This window comes from Podospora pseudoanserina, chromosome 1 (assembly GCF_035222485.1).
Source record: "Podospora pseudoanserina strain CBS 124.78 chromosome 1, whole genome shotgun sequence".
Lineage (NCBI taxonomy): Eukaryota > Fungi > Ascomycota > Sordariomycetes > Sordariales > Podosporaceae > Podospora > Podospora pseudoanserina.
This window is the reverse complement of record NC_085920.1, coordinates 2,568,727-2,585,786: the sequence shown is the minus strand read 5'-3', so window position 1 is coordinate 2,585,786 and position 17,060 is coordinate 2,568,727. Positions and strand designations below refer to the sequence as shown.

At 54.3% G+C, this 17,060-nt stretch overlaps 6 protein-coding genes across 6 annotated transcripts; 4 read left to right on the top strand and 2 right to left on the bottom strand.

Moving 5' to 3' along the window:
- Positions 1-1,091: 1,091 nt before the first annotated feature.
- GSP1 (GTP-binding nuclear protein gsp1/Ran) lies at positions 1,092-9,895 on the bottom strand (the record flags this gene model as incomplete). The annotated part of the gene is made up of 8 exons (XM_062941983.1): positions 1,092-1,660; positions 1,778-1,898; positions 2,046-7,861; positions 7,915-9,026; positions 9,082-9,287; positions 9,356-9,509; positions 9,590-9,682; positions 9,830-9,895. 5 exons carry the CDS (start codon positions 9,893-9,895, stop codon positions 8,898-8,900), a joined length of 648 nt encoding a protein of 215 aa, XP_062804898.1. The 3' UTR covers positions 1,092-1,660; positions 1,778-1,898; positions 2,046-7,861; positions 7,915-8,897.
- QC764_0008910 (uncharacterized protein) lies at positions 2,862-3,917 on the top strand (the record flags this gene model as incomplete). Its single annotated transcript, XM_062939850.1, has 2 exons — positions 2,862-3,601; positions 3,852-3,917. The coding sequence occupies exons 1-2, from the start codon at positions 3,419-3,421 to the stop codon at positions 3,915-3,917; spliced, it is 249 nt and encodes an 82-aa protein (XP_062804900.1). The 5' UTR covers positions 2,862-3,418.
- QC764_107300 (uncharacterized protein) lies at positions 4,227-8,093 on the top strand (the record flags this gene model as incomplete). The annotated part of the gene is made up of 2 exons (XM_062941984.1): positions 4,227-4,483; positions 4,557-8,093. 2 exons carry the CDS (start codon positions 4,227-4,229, stop codon positions 7,690-7,692), a joined length of 3,393 nt encoding a protein of 1,130 aa, XP_062804899.1. The 3' UTR covers positions 7,693-8,093.
- A 436-nt stretch (positions 9,896-10,331) lies between the features above and the next one.
- QC764_107285 (uncharacterized protein) lies at positions 10,332-10,773 on the top strand. The gene is made up of 2 exons (XM_062941982.1): positions 10,332-10,527; positions 10,592-10,773. Exons 1-2 carry the CDS (start codon positions 10,375-10,377, stop codon positions 10,640-10,642), a joined length of 204 nt encoding a protein of 67 aa, XP_062804897.1. The 5' UTR covers positions 10,332-10,374; the 3' UTR covers positions 10,643-10,773.
- A 118-nt stretch (positions 10,774-10,891) lies between these two features.
- NAS2 (putative 26S proteasome regulatory subunit) lies at positions 10,892-14,776 on the bottom strand (the record flags this gene model as incomplete). The annotated part of the gene is made up of 4 exons (XM_062941981.1): positions 11,635-14,776; positions 11,506-11,578; positions 11,103-11,443; positions 10,892-11,026 (listed from the first exon to the last, which is right to left on the bottom strand). Exons 1-4 carry the CDS (start codon positions 11,785-11,787, stop codon positions 10,892-10,894), a joined length of 702 nt encoding a protein of 233 aa, XP_062804896.1. The 5' UTR covers positions 11,788-14,776.
- QC764_107270 (uncharacterized protein) lies at positions 12,778-16,778 on the top strand. The gene is made up of 7 exons (XM_062941980.1): positions 12,778-13,902; positions 13,956-14,297; positions 14,346-14,546; positions 14,604-14,822; positions 14,875-15,109; positions 15,175-15,402; positions 15,457-16,778. The coding sequence occupies exons 1-7, from the start codon at positions 13,159-13,161 to the stop codon at positions 16,413-16,415; spliced, it is 2,928 nt and encodes a 975-aa protein (XP_062804895.1). The 5' UTR covers positions 12,778-13,158; the 3' UTR covers positions 16,416-16,778.
- The last annotated feature ends 282 nt before the right edge of the window (positions 16,779-17,060 follow it).

The following is a 17,060-nucleotide window of genomic DNA, read 5'->3' as shown; positions in this document are numbered from 1 at the left end:
GCGCGCGCGTAGCGTGTTGCTGTATGGCCTGTATGCTTCGCCTCTCTCAGATCAAACCGAGAACGGGAAGGATTGTGATGCCCCTTTTGACAGTACATACGCTCAATGGCTAGCGTGAAATATAGGACTGTGTGGTCCGTTTGGTAATTGGATAAGCAAAATATACATATTATACAACGCGGCAGGGTAGGTGGGCGGGCTGATAAGATGTCGTCCGAATTATGTCGAAGCTGTACCTGAGACCTTCTGTTTCCATGAGACATTGACTTTTTCTGCATCCGACAACTGACGTCTGTCTGGCATGCACATGCATGTTATGCAGGGTCCTGGGACAGGAATAACTCTCTGTTAAGCTTGACTCAATTTTTGAGCCGAAAGCTGACTGGGATCATCTGATACTTTCTTGAGTCTGGTCATGGCGTCCATGTGTCTTCTGAATCAACAGAAGGTGGGACGATCAAGATCCAATTGAGGTAACCAAGACCGTGATGATTCCTGACTGACAGCATGCGATGCGGCTGAAGGTTGACGTGGTAACGTGACGGTGCCAAACCAAAGTCCCCCCTTGGACGGGGCTCGAGGGGTTGCAGGGATGGCCTCCCCACCCTGCCTCTTTGTCGTGCTAGTCTTTGATAAGTCCTCCCGTATTCAATTCCCAGAGCAGTCAACAGGATGCGGAAATGTCGGACGATTTAACCCAGCTACGCAGGCCAAGGTCTTGAGAAGGTAGCATTGCAGCAGCGTTGTGGTGCCGTGCTATGCGAACCAGCAATCCAGCATCTGTTCAGACGTGGGCGCACAGAGACCGAAGAGGTGAGTAAAATCCCAAACAATTTGATGACGGGACGTGGTCATGTCAAAGACTGCCGGTTGGCCTCGGAAACATTCCAAAGACTCTTCGGTTGCTCCAACTCGTCATTGGAATGTCTTGCTGTGAATTTTGTGTCACCTACCCCGGTAGCGCCTCGCCGGGTATCTCGTTTTGGTGAAGCGGTTACCGAAGGTCTGTTCAAATTGGGGGCCGAACTGCGAACTTGTCTCAGCCACTGACCTTGGTAATTTGCAACGGCGTTTCCTTCTGACCTAGTGGCATTCGCCACCAAATACAAAATCATAGAGGAGACCAATGTGGATGAGTTGGGTTGCAAGACATGCAGCCCAAGAAGCTCGGCTTATGTGTGACTGGAGTGTTGATGAGTTGGTTCGCAGATGGATACGAGCCATGAGGGCTGCACCCAATATTTTTGTGGGATTTCTCGAGCTTCTGGGGTCCGCCACGGTGGCTTGCTGCATTAAGATGAACCGACAGGGATTGTAGTATGTAAGTGTGTGTATGCGTTGGGGGGTTGCATATTGGGGGGGCAGCCAGCATGGGAAATCCAAAGTGCGATACGCCGATAGTGATGCTGATATTTGAGTGGTTAAAACAACAGTTGTTGAAACTCGTGCGAAGTCTTGATAGCGTTGATATGGCAGTGCTACCTTGGACGGATGCTGATGCGAGCTCGCCCAGTTTGTATGTCTTTTGCTGACCGCAAGACTCGTGTTACTGTCATCCCCGAAAGCCAGCATCGGATTATGATGCTGTACTCCCTCATCGGGCAGTTATCAATTCTCCGCGAACGTCCGCCGAGACTCTGTTGACGTCCACTTGACTCCGCTATCGTTACGTACTATCGTCAGTATCCGAGACCATCGCATGGTAGCCAAAAATAGGACGAATGTAAGTTGAAAGGGTAAAGATATCTCCAAGAAGCAACAACAGGCCGGACTCAACCTTAATAAGTTGTATCGATATTGCTGCGGTGATGGGGTCAGTAATGAACTGTGCAGGTGCCTGCATGAGTCGTGCCTTGTTGGTTGCTGTACGGCGAGGTCTATCAGGGACTTCGTGTTTTCTGACTGCATGGTTAATGTCGGACTTGAGTCAACTTGGCGAGAATTTGAGTGTCAGAGTGCCCGGTGTACGGTGCCCGAGGCCGAGGTCTCTCTGAGAGTGGTGTCCATATCACAGTCGTCGACCTCAACATCAAACCCCCACTCACCACACACCCTCTTTTGAGACAGTGTCTTGCATCCTGCTGGCTTTACAGCCCCGTGGGGAGATGGATATGGATAGACTGATAACAGTCGCTGAGTACGTCCCCAGATTTCAGTATCGGCAGCTTCCATTCCGGAGAAGTGCTTGGCGATCTTGGGTCTGCCTACGGCGTCGTTTGTGAGACGTGAAGGCGGTCGGGAGAAAAGCCAGAGAGTTCCGGAGTCTGGTACGGCAAGGTGAGCGAGTGCTCAGAGATGGCACAGTCGGCAGAGTCGGTTGCGGATGGCACTGATGGCTTGACGATTGCAGGGCTGAGCGCGGAGTGGGTAGGGGATGGGGCAGCAGGTGATCGAGCTATGCCTCTTTCGTTGCGCTCAGCTGCAGTTCGGACAATAGCCCTTCAACCGCTTGCCCCAAACCGACAAAACGCATACAGCTTATTCCAGTCAAAAGAGCGAACTGCAAGATGCGACCATCAGCGAATCGCCGTCACCTTCCTGAGCGGTGAGAATGGCATGACTGTCTGCTGAAAGGTCGTCAAACAGGTACCTGAATCCGAGGAGCGTCCGTGCCGCCTGTCCAATCAAACGGGAAAGGTCACTGAAATAAAGTTATCATGCCCCTGGCTCGCTGGCTTAAAGGGGAAACAGAGCAACAGCAAGAACCGGACGATCGCCTCCATCAACAATGATCACCGGCCGGTCCCAGCAGGCCGGGGTCCTCTTCAATAGTCCCGAATAGCTGGACCTTTCTGATGGATCTCCCAGTGGACCAACACGTGTGAGCTCGGACTGGACTCGTTTTCTCATCTTCTGAAGGGATTTTAGATTCCAGCTTCCATTCGGGGTACTCTGTCGAGCGTCATCGGACCGGCATTTATTGGACCGGGCTGACAGAACAAAACTCCATATCCATCCGCACAGTCCTCGTATCCCGCCTGGTGACACAGAAGTCGACGGTGTGTGCATTGAGGGCATTGGCCTCCCGTAAAAAAAAAAAAAAGGCCTGTCATGTACAGGTTAGGCCTAGTTAGCCGAGCCCGTCACCGGATGGCTTGACCACGGGGGGCCGGCTTCCAGCAATCCCCAATTTCCATGCGCCGAGGGGCAATGCAATGGAAGCCTGGACCGGACCTGGGCCCGTTGAACTCCTTCACCAAAGATGCTTGGCGAGACAAAATTTCCACATCAGCATGCTGGCAACACTTCAGCCCATCGCTGACCATGGCGTTCTCCGATTATCCGGCCCCTTCACCGAGCAATCCTTCGACGGTCTCGCGAGCATATGGGCACGGAGTAGCTTTGGAGAGTCTGAGTGGACGGTTCAACAGCGGAGAGCCAGTCCTGGTCTGAGAAGAAGTCATAACCCAGCAACAAAATGTCAGAAATGCCCTCAAAAGCCACCCCACTGAGAGAAAATCTTATCATGGCGCTTGTCATTTCCCCTGGTTCCAGTTGGAGTGCCGAAGAAGGGATTGGTTTTTTTGAGCCACCCACATCAACATCACCACATCGGCCCTCATTCGTTGGCTGCGAGTCCTGCCGTCAACCAAGATCAGTCGTATGTACTGTAGCAACAGCAACAGCACCAGCAGCAGCCTGACCGTTGCGACTATCAGGGACCACACCAGCTGCACCTCCGTACGCAATATTGCCGCTGCATTCCTGGACTGGAAGCCTTGATGTGCACCACACCCCTGTCTCACTGACCCACCCCTTTCGACGATGGAAAAAAGAACCCCTGCAATCTGTTGTCTCTGTCGAACGAGATGACCCACCAGGTCTCTCGCTTCTTTCCATGCCCAGACCAGGTGCTTGCTGGGCTCGCTGGGCTGGCGCAAGGGCCCAGCCAGTCGCGCGCTCCAAAGGAGTGTTAGCTTTGCGGGGGGCCCTTGTTCCGCCTATTCCTAGCAGAGAGGAGCAGCGTTGCTGTCTGTGCAACCTATGGTTCGCGATGGCCATTTCCGCAATACGCCCACATCGTGCCCTCGGCGAGCGAGAAAGTGAGATGGATCCTGCCGTACACCCCTCCCCCCGCTGACAGTTTGCGATGGTGATACATATAGAGATGGCCTCCCCCACACGTCTTCGATGGCTTTTCCTTCTTTCTGCCATTCGGTTAACCCAACCCTGTCATTCGTTTTAGTCGGTGTTGACGTCCTTCACTGGGCGTACAAGGCTTCACCATGAAGTCCTCACCATCCAAGACCCTTCTCTCTTCTCTCCTCGCTGCTTCTTTCGTCACCCTTTCACTCGCTCAACTTTCAGTCCCTGCCACTCTTCCAGGACAATGGCAGTATGAGGGCTGTTACACAGATATTCCGGGGCGGACCCTCACCGGCGGCGGCTATGTCAACGGCACCCATATGACCGCCGAGACATGCATCAGCTATTGCCAGACCCGCGGCTTCAAGTTTGCTGGAACTGAGTACAGCGTAGAATGGTGAGCATTCTCTGGGGACCCGAAGGCGGTGGAGTTACCTACCTTACCTAGTTGATGCTGACCAGTGATATAGCTTCTGCGGTAACAGCATTGCTCCTGCGGCTGCCCAGGTTGCGGACTCGGTCTGCAACATGGCCTGCTCTGGAGATGCAACGCAGCCTTGCGGTGCGGGAAGCAGACTCTCGCTCTATTCCACCACCGAAGACTTGGGTCCCAAGGCCAACCCAGGCGTAAATGGCTTCACACATATGGGGTGCTACTCTGAAGGGACGACTGGCCGCACACTCACCTACGGGATCGGCAGCATTCCTGCTGGTGAGATGACTGTTGCCAAGTGCACAGCTGCCTGTGCTGCGGCCAACTACATTCTTGCTGGCGTTGAGTATGGTGGAGAGTGCTTCTGCGGTAATACTATCTCCAACGGCGGTGCCCCTGCTGCCAGCGGCTGCAGTATGACGTGCAACGGCAACACTACCGAGTTCTGCGGTGGCCCCAGCCGCCTCAATGTGTACAACTACCAGAACCAGTACACCCCGTCGTCAACGTCCAGCCCTCCTGCCGCAGCCACTACTGCGACTACGGCGACAGGCACCGTCTCTACCGGACCCCCTCCCCCTCCCAGCCCTACTCCTTCTGGGCCATCACAGCCCGCCGCGGTCGGAGATGACTACGTCTGGTATGGATGCTACACCGAGTCTCCCGGCCCTCGTGCCCTGAGCGGTGCCACCTATGCTTCCGACGATATGACCCTCGAGTCCTGCCAGGCCTTCTGCTCTGCCTACACCTACTTCGGAACCGAGTATGGCAGGGAGTGCTACTGCGGCAACAGCTTCACTGTCGGCTCCGTTGTGGCCCCTGCCAGTGAATGCAGCATGCTCTGCGCCGGCAACCCCTTCAACTATTGCGGCGCCGGCAACCGTCTGTCGGTTTATGCCAGGGACGGCACTTCCATTCCCTCCGGCACAACCACCTCCGCTGCGCCAACCACGACCTCGCCTCCTCTTGTCGTCACTGGTCTTCCCGAAGGCTGGAGCTATCAGGGATGCTGGATCGATGGTGCTCAGGGCCGCATTCTCCCCGTTCAGCTCGTCGACAGCCCCACCAACAGCCAGAGCGAGTGCGCGAGCCGCTGCGTGGCTGGCGGCTACAAGATCAGCGGTGTCCAGTACACTCAGCAGTGCTTTTGCGGCAATGCCATCTTCAATGGCGGCGTGACCACTTCCGAGTCTCAGTGCAGCATGAACTGCCCCGGCAACCCGACCCAGAAGTGCGGTGCCGGTGACCGCATGAACATCGTCTCCGAGGGCGAACCTGAGATCTACCAGCCTCCTGCTCCCCAGGTCCGCGGTCTTAACGGCTCGTGGGAGTACCAAGGCTGCGTTGAGGACAACGTCAACAACAAGCGCACCCTCTCCTGGCAGCTTTTCTTCCCTGGCGTCATGACGCCTAACATGTGTCTGAACAGGTGCAGAGAGTTCGGCTATGCCGCTGCTGGTCTTGAGTACGGCGAGGAATGCTACTGCGGTGATCCTCCCAACATTGCTGCCGCTGGCGCTACCTTCCGCCCAGAAACTGAGTGCGCCATCACCTGTGCTGGTAACGCTTCGGCCATTTGCGGTGGTCTCGGTCGTCTGACTACCTACTTTTGGACTGGCACCCCCCTTTACAGCTGGGGCTTCCCTCAGGATTACCGTGCCGGCCAGTACCAGCACTTGGTCAACGGTGTCAACTGCCCGCTCATCACTCAGGAGACCATCACCGGCAAGGTCTCCTTCATCTCCAAGGGTGGTACCGGCCCTGGCAACGAGACTGGTGTCTACGAGCTCGATATGCAAACCCTCACTTTCCGTGAGCTTCACATCAAGACCGATGTCTTCTGCGCTGCTGGCGTGACCCTCCCCGACAAGGCTGGTCGTCAACTCAATGTCGGCGGTTGGTCCGGTGAGTCTCTCCAGGGCACCCGCCTCTACTGGCCTGATGGATCCCCCGGCGTCCCCGGCACCAACGACTGGGAGGAGAACGTCTGGGAGCTCAGCCTGCAAAGAGGCCGCTGGTATCCCACCGCCATGATCATGACCAACGGCTCCATCCTCGTCATTGGTGGCTCCATCGGCGCCAACGACGCCGCCGAGCCCACCATCGAGCTCCTCCCCGCCACCGGTGCTGCCCCATTGGAGATGGAATGGCTCACCCGCACCCACCCCAACAACCTCTACCCCTTCCTCTCGGTCCTCCCCAGCGGCGGCATCTTCGTCCAGTACTGGAACGAGGCCCGCATCCTCGACCCCGTCACCTTCGCCACAATCAAGGTCCTCCCCAACGCCCCCGGCGCTGTCAACGACCCCAAGGGCGGCCGCACCTACCCTCTCGAGGGTGCCGCTGTCCTCCTCCCGCAGCGCTGGCCATACACCGACTACCTCGGCTACCTCGTCTGCGGTGGTTCAACAGAGGGCACCTCCAACGCGCTGGACAACTGCGTGTCCACCTACCCCGACGCCCCCAACCCCGTCTGGACCATCGAGCGCATGCCCTCCAAGCGTGTCATGTCCTGCATGTCTCCCCTCCCCGACGGAACATACCTCATCGTCAACGGCGCGCAGCACGGCGTGGCCGGTTTCGGCCTCGCCAACACCCCAAACCTGAACGCCGTGCTCTATGACCCCACCAAGCCCGTTCACAGCCGCATGACCGTCATGGCTAACACCACCATCCCGAGAATGTACCACTCCGAAGCCATCACCCTCCTTGACGGCCGCGTCCTCATCTCGGGCTCCAATCCCGAGGACGGCGTCTACCCCGATGAATACCGCGTCGAGGTCTTTGTCCCCCCTTACCTCCTCAACGGCCTCCCCAGGCCAACTTTTGCGATTACAAACAAGGACTGGACATACAACCAGACCAACATTCCCTTTACCCTCGGCGTCGCGGCAAGGAACGGCCCTATCACTGTTACTTTGTTGGCGTCGGTCTCTTCCACGCATGGCAACTCCATGGGCGCGAGGACGCTCATGCCGAGAGTGAGCTGCGCGGGGACGGCGTGCACGGTTGATGCCCCCCCCAACGTCAATATTGCTCCTCCGGGGTGGTACCAGATGTTTGTTTTGGATGGCGGTGTTCCGGCGATTGGAAAGTACATTCGCATTGGTGGTGATCCAGGGCAGTTGGGTAACTGGCCTGAGGGGCTTGATTTTTCGAGGCCGGGGATTTAAACGGGAGTTGTTTCATGTCTGGGCGGTCTCGCTATATATATACATGGAGATTTCTTTTACTTGTTAGTTTAGGGCGAACTTTTATGTGGTGGAAATCCCCCATTTCATGACGTTTTGCTTTTTTGGCTTAATATATATACCATAATTGCTATCTGTTTTTGTCTTGCTTTTGGGTCTTGTTGGGATCGGGGTATGCGTCTTTCTTGCTCTGCATTTGATATCGGCTTCTCGTCTATCACTTCTCATGGACCGGCGTGGTGGAGGATGATATCACTTTGTTGCATTCACTTCCAGAGGGACATGGCGGCAACACAGGCGTTTACAATGTCAAGTTTCACCATATCACAGGTAGCTATTTCACTCACTCGAATATCAATACACATAGCATGCATGCCATACCAACAGCCCTCTCCATCTCCTATTCAACCCTAGAGAAAATCACCTTCAACACTTCATACACCGGTTCTTATTAAAAGGACAAATCGCATACCAATCATTTCAGCCCTGTTGACTCGGCGATGGCAATCCTCAAAATAACCTCATCCGTAAATACCAATCCCGTTGCTAGGCAACACACCATCAGTCAAAGTAATTTCCACAAGTCCAGACGGAAATCTTGGCATGCTTATCTCGTCAACGCTGCTGACAAAGCACGTCACATCTCTTGGCTGCATGCAGGATATCGAAACCTGAGGTTTGATGTCATGATGCGCCGAAACGCTCATTCGACAGCTGGACCCTCACCGCCTTCGCCTTCACCGCCCAAACTTTGGTCCCTTGCCTTCTTTTGTTGATACTAGCGGCGGGGTGGGCAATGTTGGGTAGTATTCACGGATTGTTCACAGAAAAAAAAAGACACTGCTTGAGAGAGGGGTAAAGAATGATTGCCTGAGAGACGATGTCCCAAATTGGTCTACCTAGCAAACTGCAATGCAGAAAAAAAAAACCCAGATCTACCTCCGTACTTCGGTTGAGTTGGTCCTGATTGAAACCAATCGTCAAAAAGAAATATCTGACCGCCGCTCTTCTTCCTCAAATACTGAACCGACGTCTCTCAACGCTACCATACGTGAATCGTATTTCGCTCTTCCCATCCCAATGCCTGCCCGCCTGCCCTCTGTGTATGGTAGATATCTTCATTACCGGCGTTATCATCCTGAACCACCCCCCTCGAGCTTGACTAAGCCACCAATGATTCGAGCCGCTCAAAGGTCATCATCATCGTCGGGAAGGGGCTCGTGGGCGGCCTGGTTAAGCTCGGCCTCGTACTGGGCAAGGAGAGCCTGATCGACCTGGACCTCAGCGGGGGCAAGCGCGGGGGCGGCGACAAACTCCTGGATGGGCTATTAGTAAGTGCTGCACCTAAATGTAACATGAAAGAAAACATACAAGGCCGGGGTTGCCAACAAGCTTGCGGGCGAGCCAGAGGAAGGGCTTCTCGAAGTTGTAGTTAGACTTGGCGGAAATATCATAGTACTGGAGGTTCTTTTTCCGGTGGAAAGTGATGGTCTTGGCCTTCACCTTGCGCTCCTTGACATCGACCTTGTTGCCGCAGAGAACGATGGGGATGTTCTCGCAGACACGGGTAAGATCACCTGATGGCGACAGTTAGCATCATACCCAGTGACCTACATTTTGGACGCTACAGAAAGGGGGAACATACGGTGCCAGTTGGGAACGTTCTTGTAGGTGATGCGGGAAGTGACGTCAAACATGATGATGCCGCATTGGCCGTTGATGTAGTAACCATCACGGAGACCACCGAACTTCTCCTGACCGGCGGTATCCCAGACGTCGAACTGGATCTGACCGTAGTTCTGCAGGCATATTAGCGTTGGGCCGCGTCAAACTCTGGTGGCGCAAGAACGAGCTTGCCCACGTGCGGGAGGTAACTTACGGTGGTGAAGGCAAGAGGGTGAACCTCAACGCCGAGGGTGGCCATGTACTTCTTCTCGAATTCACCGGTCAAATGGCGCTTGACGAAGGTGGTCTGTTGTGGGCATCGCCATGTTAGCATGCTGCCCAACCGATTGGATATCCATCCACACTAGCAACCCCGCAGTCGGCGTCGATGCGATCGTGAAGGGAATGTGTATTATGTCGGTCGACGACGAGGATCATGATGAATCGAACTAACCTTTCCGGTACCACCATCACCAACAAGGACCAGCTTGAAGGTCGGAATGGTCTGCGCTTCAGCCATAGTGTGTGATGTATGGTGATGATAGAACGAAGAAAATCAACGAGTCTGGGCAGGCCCACGTTAGTTTTTGCAAGCAAGCTGATGGAGGGGTATTTGTAGGCAAGGGTCGAAGAAGGAATGGATGGGGCTGGCGACTGGCAGAGATGGCCGCGAGGGTGTTTGCGATGGAATACGCACCTATTGGTCTGTGGGGGAAGCGGGAAAAGTTGACAGTGGTCGGGTTGCAAGAAGTGGCACCGGGGGGAGGTGGTTGTTGTTTTCAAAAGGCAGCTGCTGGAACCACAGCAGCCTTGACGAAAAACTCGTTGGGCGGCGGGGTGGTAGAGAGTCACGTGAGAGACTGGTCAGTGCGGCGAATTGGGAGGAACCTGTATTCACTCAAATGGAAACTCTGACGTTCCATCCCACTTTTTCTTGCCGCCAGGCAAAGGCGGGCAGGAGGGACTGATGGTTGCTTGGTAACAAGATTGGGCAGCCTCATGGTGATTGATTCACACACTCCAAAGCTGTCGGCTAAGCTCCTCCGGTGTCAACTACAAACGTCCCTTTGTGAGCCTCATGGAGAGCAAACCCCACTCTTTGCTGCCGGATTAGGTACTGCAGCAGGGGTGCTGAGGCATGTCTTACAAAAGGTCACTTTTCCTACCATACAACAACACCCTTTTCTACTTGTGCTGATTAATATGTGTTATTTAGCAGATTATTAGTCGGGTCGGTGCCTACCTGGGAGCGTATCATACACTGTAGGTGGTCGCTATCAGGCCTGTGACCATTCTGCTGGTGCTCCCGGTCCTCTCTCATGTAGCCCGCTGCCAGGCTGCCATGCCCTGGAAATGCGAGGCGGTGCCTGATCCCAAGATATGCAGCCCGAGCCTGAGGGAGGGGATCTCACTGATCTCACTATCCCTCTTAGGCCGAGACTAGGTGTGGCTCGAAGCCCAAGCTCAGAGCGAGCCCAAAGCAGTCGAAATCTTGAATTCCCTTTCACTACAACACTCACAATGGCAAGATATGGCAGCCCAGCAAACCCCGACCACCCCAGTCACGCCGCGGTGTCAGTGTCAGTCTCAATTCCTGTGCGTGACCTCCTCCTCCTCCATTTGTTCGAGAAACTTTAACAAGAATATTTTGCTTCGGAGGGTTAGCTTTCCGCCTCTGTAGCCAGCAACGCCACAGCTTGAGTTTGATAAGATAGAATGACACTTACCCCTTCGTTGCCTTGGACGCACTCAGCCACTTTCCGTAGGCCATCGTGGTTCTCTCTATTGACATAGCCAAAGTTTCGAATCAAGTCCCCAGGCTTGAGTCCTGCTGTTGCAGCGGGGCTATTCTCCACCACTGTGTTGACCTTGGCAAAGGCTGGATCAGGTGTTTCGGGTACCGAGTCTTGTGGAAGGGCAACGTTGACACTGGTAGGATCGTTCACTGTTGTATCGTCGTCATTGTCCTCTAGACTGGCAAAGTGCTCATGAAGGCGCTTCTCAATCAAAGCCATCAGGTCTTTCCAGTCATTTCGAAGATGGATGATGCGTGCTCTTGTGGTTCGAACTGTAGCCTGGGTGTCAGCTCTGACCTGTCATGCTCCAAGTCCCTTCCCTCGGCATTCGTACTTTGCGCCACATCAATATCGGCTCGGGGAAAACCATCGTGGGTGAGGAGACTCGTGTTCATGTCGACACCATGCTGCATACTTCTGGTTAGCGAAGTGCATTGCCCATACAAGTTGTGCGACAACGCACCGAGTCCAGCACGCCACCAAGTGCTCTGAGTTCGGCCTCGATGTTGTCCTTCTTGCGCTGGAGCTCTTGAATGGACAGATGTGTAGCATGGCCGTTGGTGACGGGGACAGTGGTAGGCCCTGATGGAACCGTCGGCGCATGAAGGTTGCTCATGATGTTCGGTGATACCTGGTGATAGCTGAAATGCAAGTGCCAGTGGTTTGCTGGAATGGAAATAAGAATAGGGAAGCTTCCATCACACAAATCAGCCTCCCACCAATGACGCGTTCGGCGGATCTCACAGCTCTACAGCTCTGGAATGTTCAAGTTTGGCGGGGTAGCAATCATTGACCGCAACCAAGGCGCCTTCTGGGCAAGTGAACCCCCGCGCCGCCCTCCTCCCCACCACCACCCTGGAAGCGCGTCCCGTTCCGGCGGTACAGCAGGGTACCCCCGGCAGCAATCGCCTCCCGTGAGTCCCGTCTCATCGATCCAACATCCACTCACACCAACATTCACACCTTCGATGCGGTTTCGTGGTATATGCGGGCAGTTGATCCACACGCCGTCCCGAGATTGAGACGCCGAATTGTGCATTCCAGATCGTCTTCTCTTTCCTTTCCACCATTGCCCCCAACCGCGAGCAGATGTCTCAGTCAATCACTTCTACAATCACCGCCTCTTCGTGTGGAATATTCCGAAGTCGGAAAGGTCGCCGCGGAGACCCGATGTAATTCTTTTGGTTCAAGATATTCCTAGGCTGAAGAAAGCCTTGTGGAACAGGGCCTGTTCTGGCAGATATCGGCGTGATCGGCCAACGCCTTCAGTATCTTTTCGCGTCGTCATTGATGCTGCCCAAACGCTTCCGGGTCCAATCGGACAGGAGACGTGGCTGGGAGGTGGCCGTCGTGGCAGTCCGGATGGCGCTCCAATCAGACCCGCGTGCTGCATGATTCTCGCTGCCAGCTCGCCGCCGCTGCTGTCTCTGATGTTTTTTCCTGTCGTTGTTTGATGCATCGAGCAAGTGCTCGTCACCAGCCAGAGGCTGCTGAGGCGCCTCGGCTTGCCCTGGCTTGACGAAGACGGTCGTGGCTGCCCTCTCGGTATCAACTTATAGATTTTGGGTGGGTTAAACACCTCAAGCTCAAACATCAAAACACCCGACCCCCCAATCCGGGTGTGGGAAGCCAAAGTTTCCGTTTGGGGAGATTAGACCACCACATGTTCCTTCCACCTGGCCAAAATACATGAACCTCAGTACGTGCCCGGCGCCTCCAATGTCGGTGGCCGATCAATCTCTGCACCTTCTTGCTTCTTCGTCCTGCTCGGCCAAAACATCTCGGTCATCTCTCCAACACCAGTAACACATCATTTTACGCTGCTGGGGCTCTTCTTTCTTCTTCACTCTCTCTCTGTTGCAGCATGTTTTGATTTGACTCGATAGACGCCACCTCCTGCTGGTTCGCTGTGTTGGACTCCTCCCCTCCAACCGGCTTGTTGGAAGACAGTTTTGAATCTTTGTTTCTTGGACCTCAACCTTGCATAATGTCACTCACGGATATCCATACTATATCGTTCTCTTCGCTACTCCCGTCTGGCACGCTCCATGGTCTTACACAGTCTGACAGGAACAGGCTGGCCGACTACGCCGAGGGAGAGACGCGCGCCGAGAGAACGAAGGATTGGTGCGCTTTGGATAAGATCGATTTCATGGATGCCATTGGTGCCATGGGCACTGTGGTGCAAGAGCAGGACTTAGAGAAGAAAGTATTCATCCACCAGGGGACCACTGAAGCTGGAGTTTGTCAACACCAGCCGCCGGCGTCCGAACCGATCAAGCCGTTTCAGAAATGGATAAAGACGTTGCATAAACGAGCGTTGCGTCGTCAGGAACTGTTTGGGGGCGATGGCAATAATACACCATGCTGTCTCGATATGGAAGGGAGAAGTTCGATGACTTGGGATTCGGGGCACTATCGGCACTCGTCAGATTCGTCATTCAACTTTGTGTCGGCGGTCAAAAGCGCCAGTATCTCCCTGACAAGCGTCAGTGTCTTGACGCGCTCACGGAAAAACACGATACGATCATCTCGTGGCCACTCGAGGACGGACCGCAGCAGCAGAGCTTCCGTCTCGGGAGCACGGCTTTCTGAAGACAGTTTCTGTCAGGAACGACAGGTGGCGCTGGATCCCGCCGTCATCGAAAGGTCGCTACAACGACGTCGAATATTGGAGGAGTTGATCAACACCGAAGAGAGCTATATTGGGGACGTGAGGTTCCTGATGAATGTTGGTATATTTGTGTATCTTGATGGACCTTTGCATATCTAATATCTGTGCAGGTATATGTCACGATACTAGCTTCTTTACCGACACTACCCGTCGCCATACGTTCCTCCATCAACCAGAACTTGACCGACATTGTGGAGCTGCACGAGGAAATGCTAGGAGAACTCCATCGAGCGGTCCCTCACTCTGAATATTCTCAGCTCGATGTGCCGCTTCAAGCCCCCCAAGCTAACCAAGTTGCCCGTGGACACCAGCGTTGGAGGAGCCTTGATGCTGTCCCGGAGGACAAAGACGGGGTAGCATGGCTGCGAGATGTGCCCGGGTTGCTCGCAGAGCCCCAAACGGTGGCAGAAGTTGCAAAGATCTTCAAGAACAAGGCAAGCGGCAAGCCCCAAGTCTTGTTTTCCGAGGAAGCGTGCGTGCTAACCAGAGAAAACTTGCAGATGAATCGATTCTTTATTTATGAAGAGTACGGGGCAAAGTATGAACTCATGATTAAAGATGTCGCATCTGCCCATCGGACAATGCCAGGGTGGCAGTCGTATCAAAAGGGATTGGAAGTTCTCGCTGCATCCGTGGGCTCGATCGACGGCCAAGGCGATCATTCCAAGAAGAGTCTGACCATCGGTGACCTTCTTGTCAAAGTAAGGCTGCCAGGTGCTGCGTGTGACGTTCCAGGGCATTGAAGCTAATGTTGGCAGCCGATTCAACGGGTATGCAAGTACCCTTTGCTCTTCTCCGAGCTGCTCAAGCATACGCCGGTGGTGGACTGTCCCTATTCGCACATGGAGATCGAGAACACGCTTATCAGGCTACGTGAGGCCACGGCCGAGATCAACCGGGCCACAGACGACCCTCGTGTGCGTACGGTGCTGGAGAAAACTTGGATTCTCCAGGACAGGCTTGCATTTCCTAACCAGGTAGGCATCTCCCCGCTCTGTTGGCTGATGCATGCTTACAATATCTGTACAGCAACTAGATGCAACTACCAAGAACCGTATTCGGTCTTTCGGCCACATTCAGCTTTGTGGTGCCCTTCATGTCTGCTGGCAGTCCAAAGAAGGGGTGAACGGGCAGTACATGGTGGCGCTCCTGTACAAGGAGTGGTTTTGCCTTGCGACGGCTAGTAAGATCGACCAGGTATACACGATTCAGGCGTGCATCGCATTGTCAAACATTAAGGTGGAGGAGGTAGATAACGGTCGAGGTAGGCACACCAATGGGCGGAATTTCTCCTGACTGTGGATGGGGAAAGCTAACGGCAGTGTACAGGACTCCAGTGTCACACGGCGCCGTATTCTTGGAAGATTGTCTTTTTGTGCGACAACCAACTGTACGAACTCATCCTCACCGCCTGCACGCCGAAGGAGGAACTGGAATGGCGTACTCGGCTCAGCAGCCGGACCTTGAGCGTCCCGGACCAGGACCTAATGCAACCGGCCATCTTCAGCTCGCTTTCACTGGATATCAAAACACTGGGGACTGTTTTTAGAAAACCAGGTATGTACACGCGGGCCGTGATGCTATCGTGGGCAGTTACTCATGACAAAACAGGAACCATTGCCAGAAGAATATCGATACACCGAGCAACGACGGTGGGGCCAAGATCTCCTTTGTGTCAAGTCATTCTCAAAAACACGAGCGTCATCAAGGATGCGCCGACAGCGAGCTACAGCGCTCAAATCAACCGATCACAGTCCCTGTTGGCCACAAACCACCGTATCCCGGTGTTGGCGCCTTCCCGTGGTGAAAGGGCCCGGCTCGAGGCTCTCATGTCGGATGTGTGGACTCGGGACATACTGCCCTTTCCCGGGATAACTGCCCGATCCAGGAGCGAGCACCTTGTTAGGTCGTCGGCCTCGTCAGTCATGCGGAAGTTAAGCGTCGTGAGTATCGCGAGTAGTTTTACGAAACGTTCCGCAAGCCTTGCAAGCTTGCAAAAGAATGTTGCCACCGAGGAGGAGGTGACAACGCGAAATAACAAGGAGGGTGGTGTTGTCCAAACGGCGGCGGTGATGGCAACAACGACATCAGTACGTGGGAGGTCAGAAGATGAATGTATGTCTTTTCTCTCGGTCATTCCTGATGAAGCAGAGAGAAGCAGCTCCTTTTTGCTGGCAACGGGGCCAGAACAACAGTGGGAGTCGACCGGGACGGAGGTTTTCGCAACGACGACGGCAAAGGAACGGGTCGGCGATATCACGGGCGAAACAACGACACGCACATCAGTCTTTCACGGGGGAGAAAGGAACCAGTCACGGCCTTGTACACCGATGGTGGGTGTACTGCAGCCGTCTACGAACAGCTCGCGGCGGCCGAGCTTGCAGAAGTCGCATTTTAGCGAGGCGTCGTTGTCCCGGGAAGATCTGAAGAAGGAGAACAGGCTTACTTCACCTCCAGACTCGGTAGGGAAGAATTCGTCTCGGTCACAAAAGCTTGCGAGTCGTTGGGCTAAAGTTGGGGTTCTCCATCGCGAGGCGGTGGTGGGCATCCGAAGCTTTTTGTTTCGTTGAGGGGCATGGGCGGAAAAGAAGGAAATATGATACCAGAGAAGAAGCAAGCATGAGGTTTTTTTTTTTTTGGTTTTTTGGTCCATCAGGTTTTGAAAAGCATTTGATACCCCCTCTTTATCGGTTGATTCATCACTACTACGGCGTCTGTTGAGGCATACATAATATGGTGGTTGTTGTGTTTACTTGGTGGGGTTTGTAGGTATGATTTAGTCACTGGCGGACACGGCAAATGGCAGCAAACGTGTTATCTGACTAAAAGTGAGGCGTTACAAGAGCTTTGCCAAGGGCGAACTGTTGCACACGTGAGATGTTTGTTGAGCCAGCTGTCAACCACACCATCTTGGTGCTCCGTCGGAATGTTCCAGTGATCCAGGGCAAGATGGTGCCTTGAGATCAGGGGCAGTGACGTAGATGGGTTAGGCAAACTCGGGAGGCTGCGTGAATGGGCGGGGATCCGTTTGTGGAGTCACGGGAGGGGAGCAGATCTGGGTTTTGACATGCGCGGCTGGATTTCTGGAAGCTCTTGGAGCAGTAATCGGGGACCCCTCGTGAAGCTTCCAAGACGGCGGACCATCAGTTGGAATGAACCGTACCTTTCCTCGCTCCTTGACAGCTTGCAAGATGACGCCATTCGTGTAGCCAGGT

What these genes read in the sequence shown, in the direction of transcription:
- QC764_107285 (XM_062941982.1), top strand. Translation starts at nt 10,375, where the DNA reads ATGGTGATTGATTCACACACTCCAAAGCTGTCGGCTAAGCTCCTCCGG. An exon ending in TGAGGCATGTCTTACAAAAG is followed by an intron (nt 10,528 to 10,591) that starts GTCACTTTTCCT and finishes TGTGTTATTTAG; the next exon opens with CAGATTATTAGTCGGGTCGG.
- QC764_107270 (XM_062941980.1), top strand. Translation starts at nt 13,159, where the DNA reads ATGTCACTCACGGATATCCATACTATATCGTTCTCTTCGCTACTCCCG. An exon ending in GGCTTGCATTTCCTAACCAG is followed by an intron (nt 14,823 to 14,874) that starts GTAGGCATCTCC and finishes ATATCTGTACAG; the next exon opens with CAACTAGATGCAACTACCAA. An exon ending in GGAGGTAGATAACGGTCGAG is followed by an intron (nt 15,110 to 15,174) that starts GTAGGCACACCA and finishes GGCAGTGTACAG; the next exon opens with GACTCCAGTGTCACACGGCG.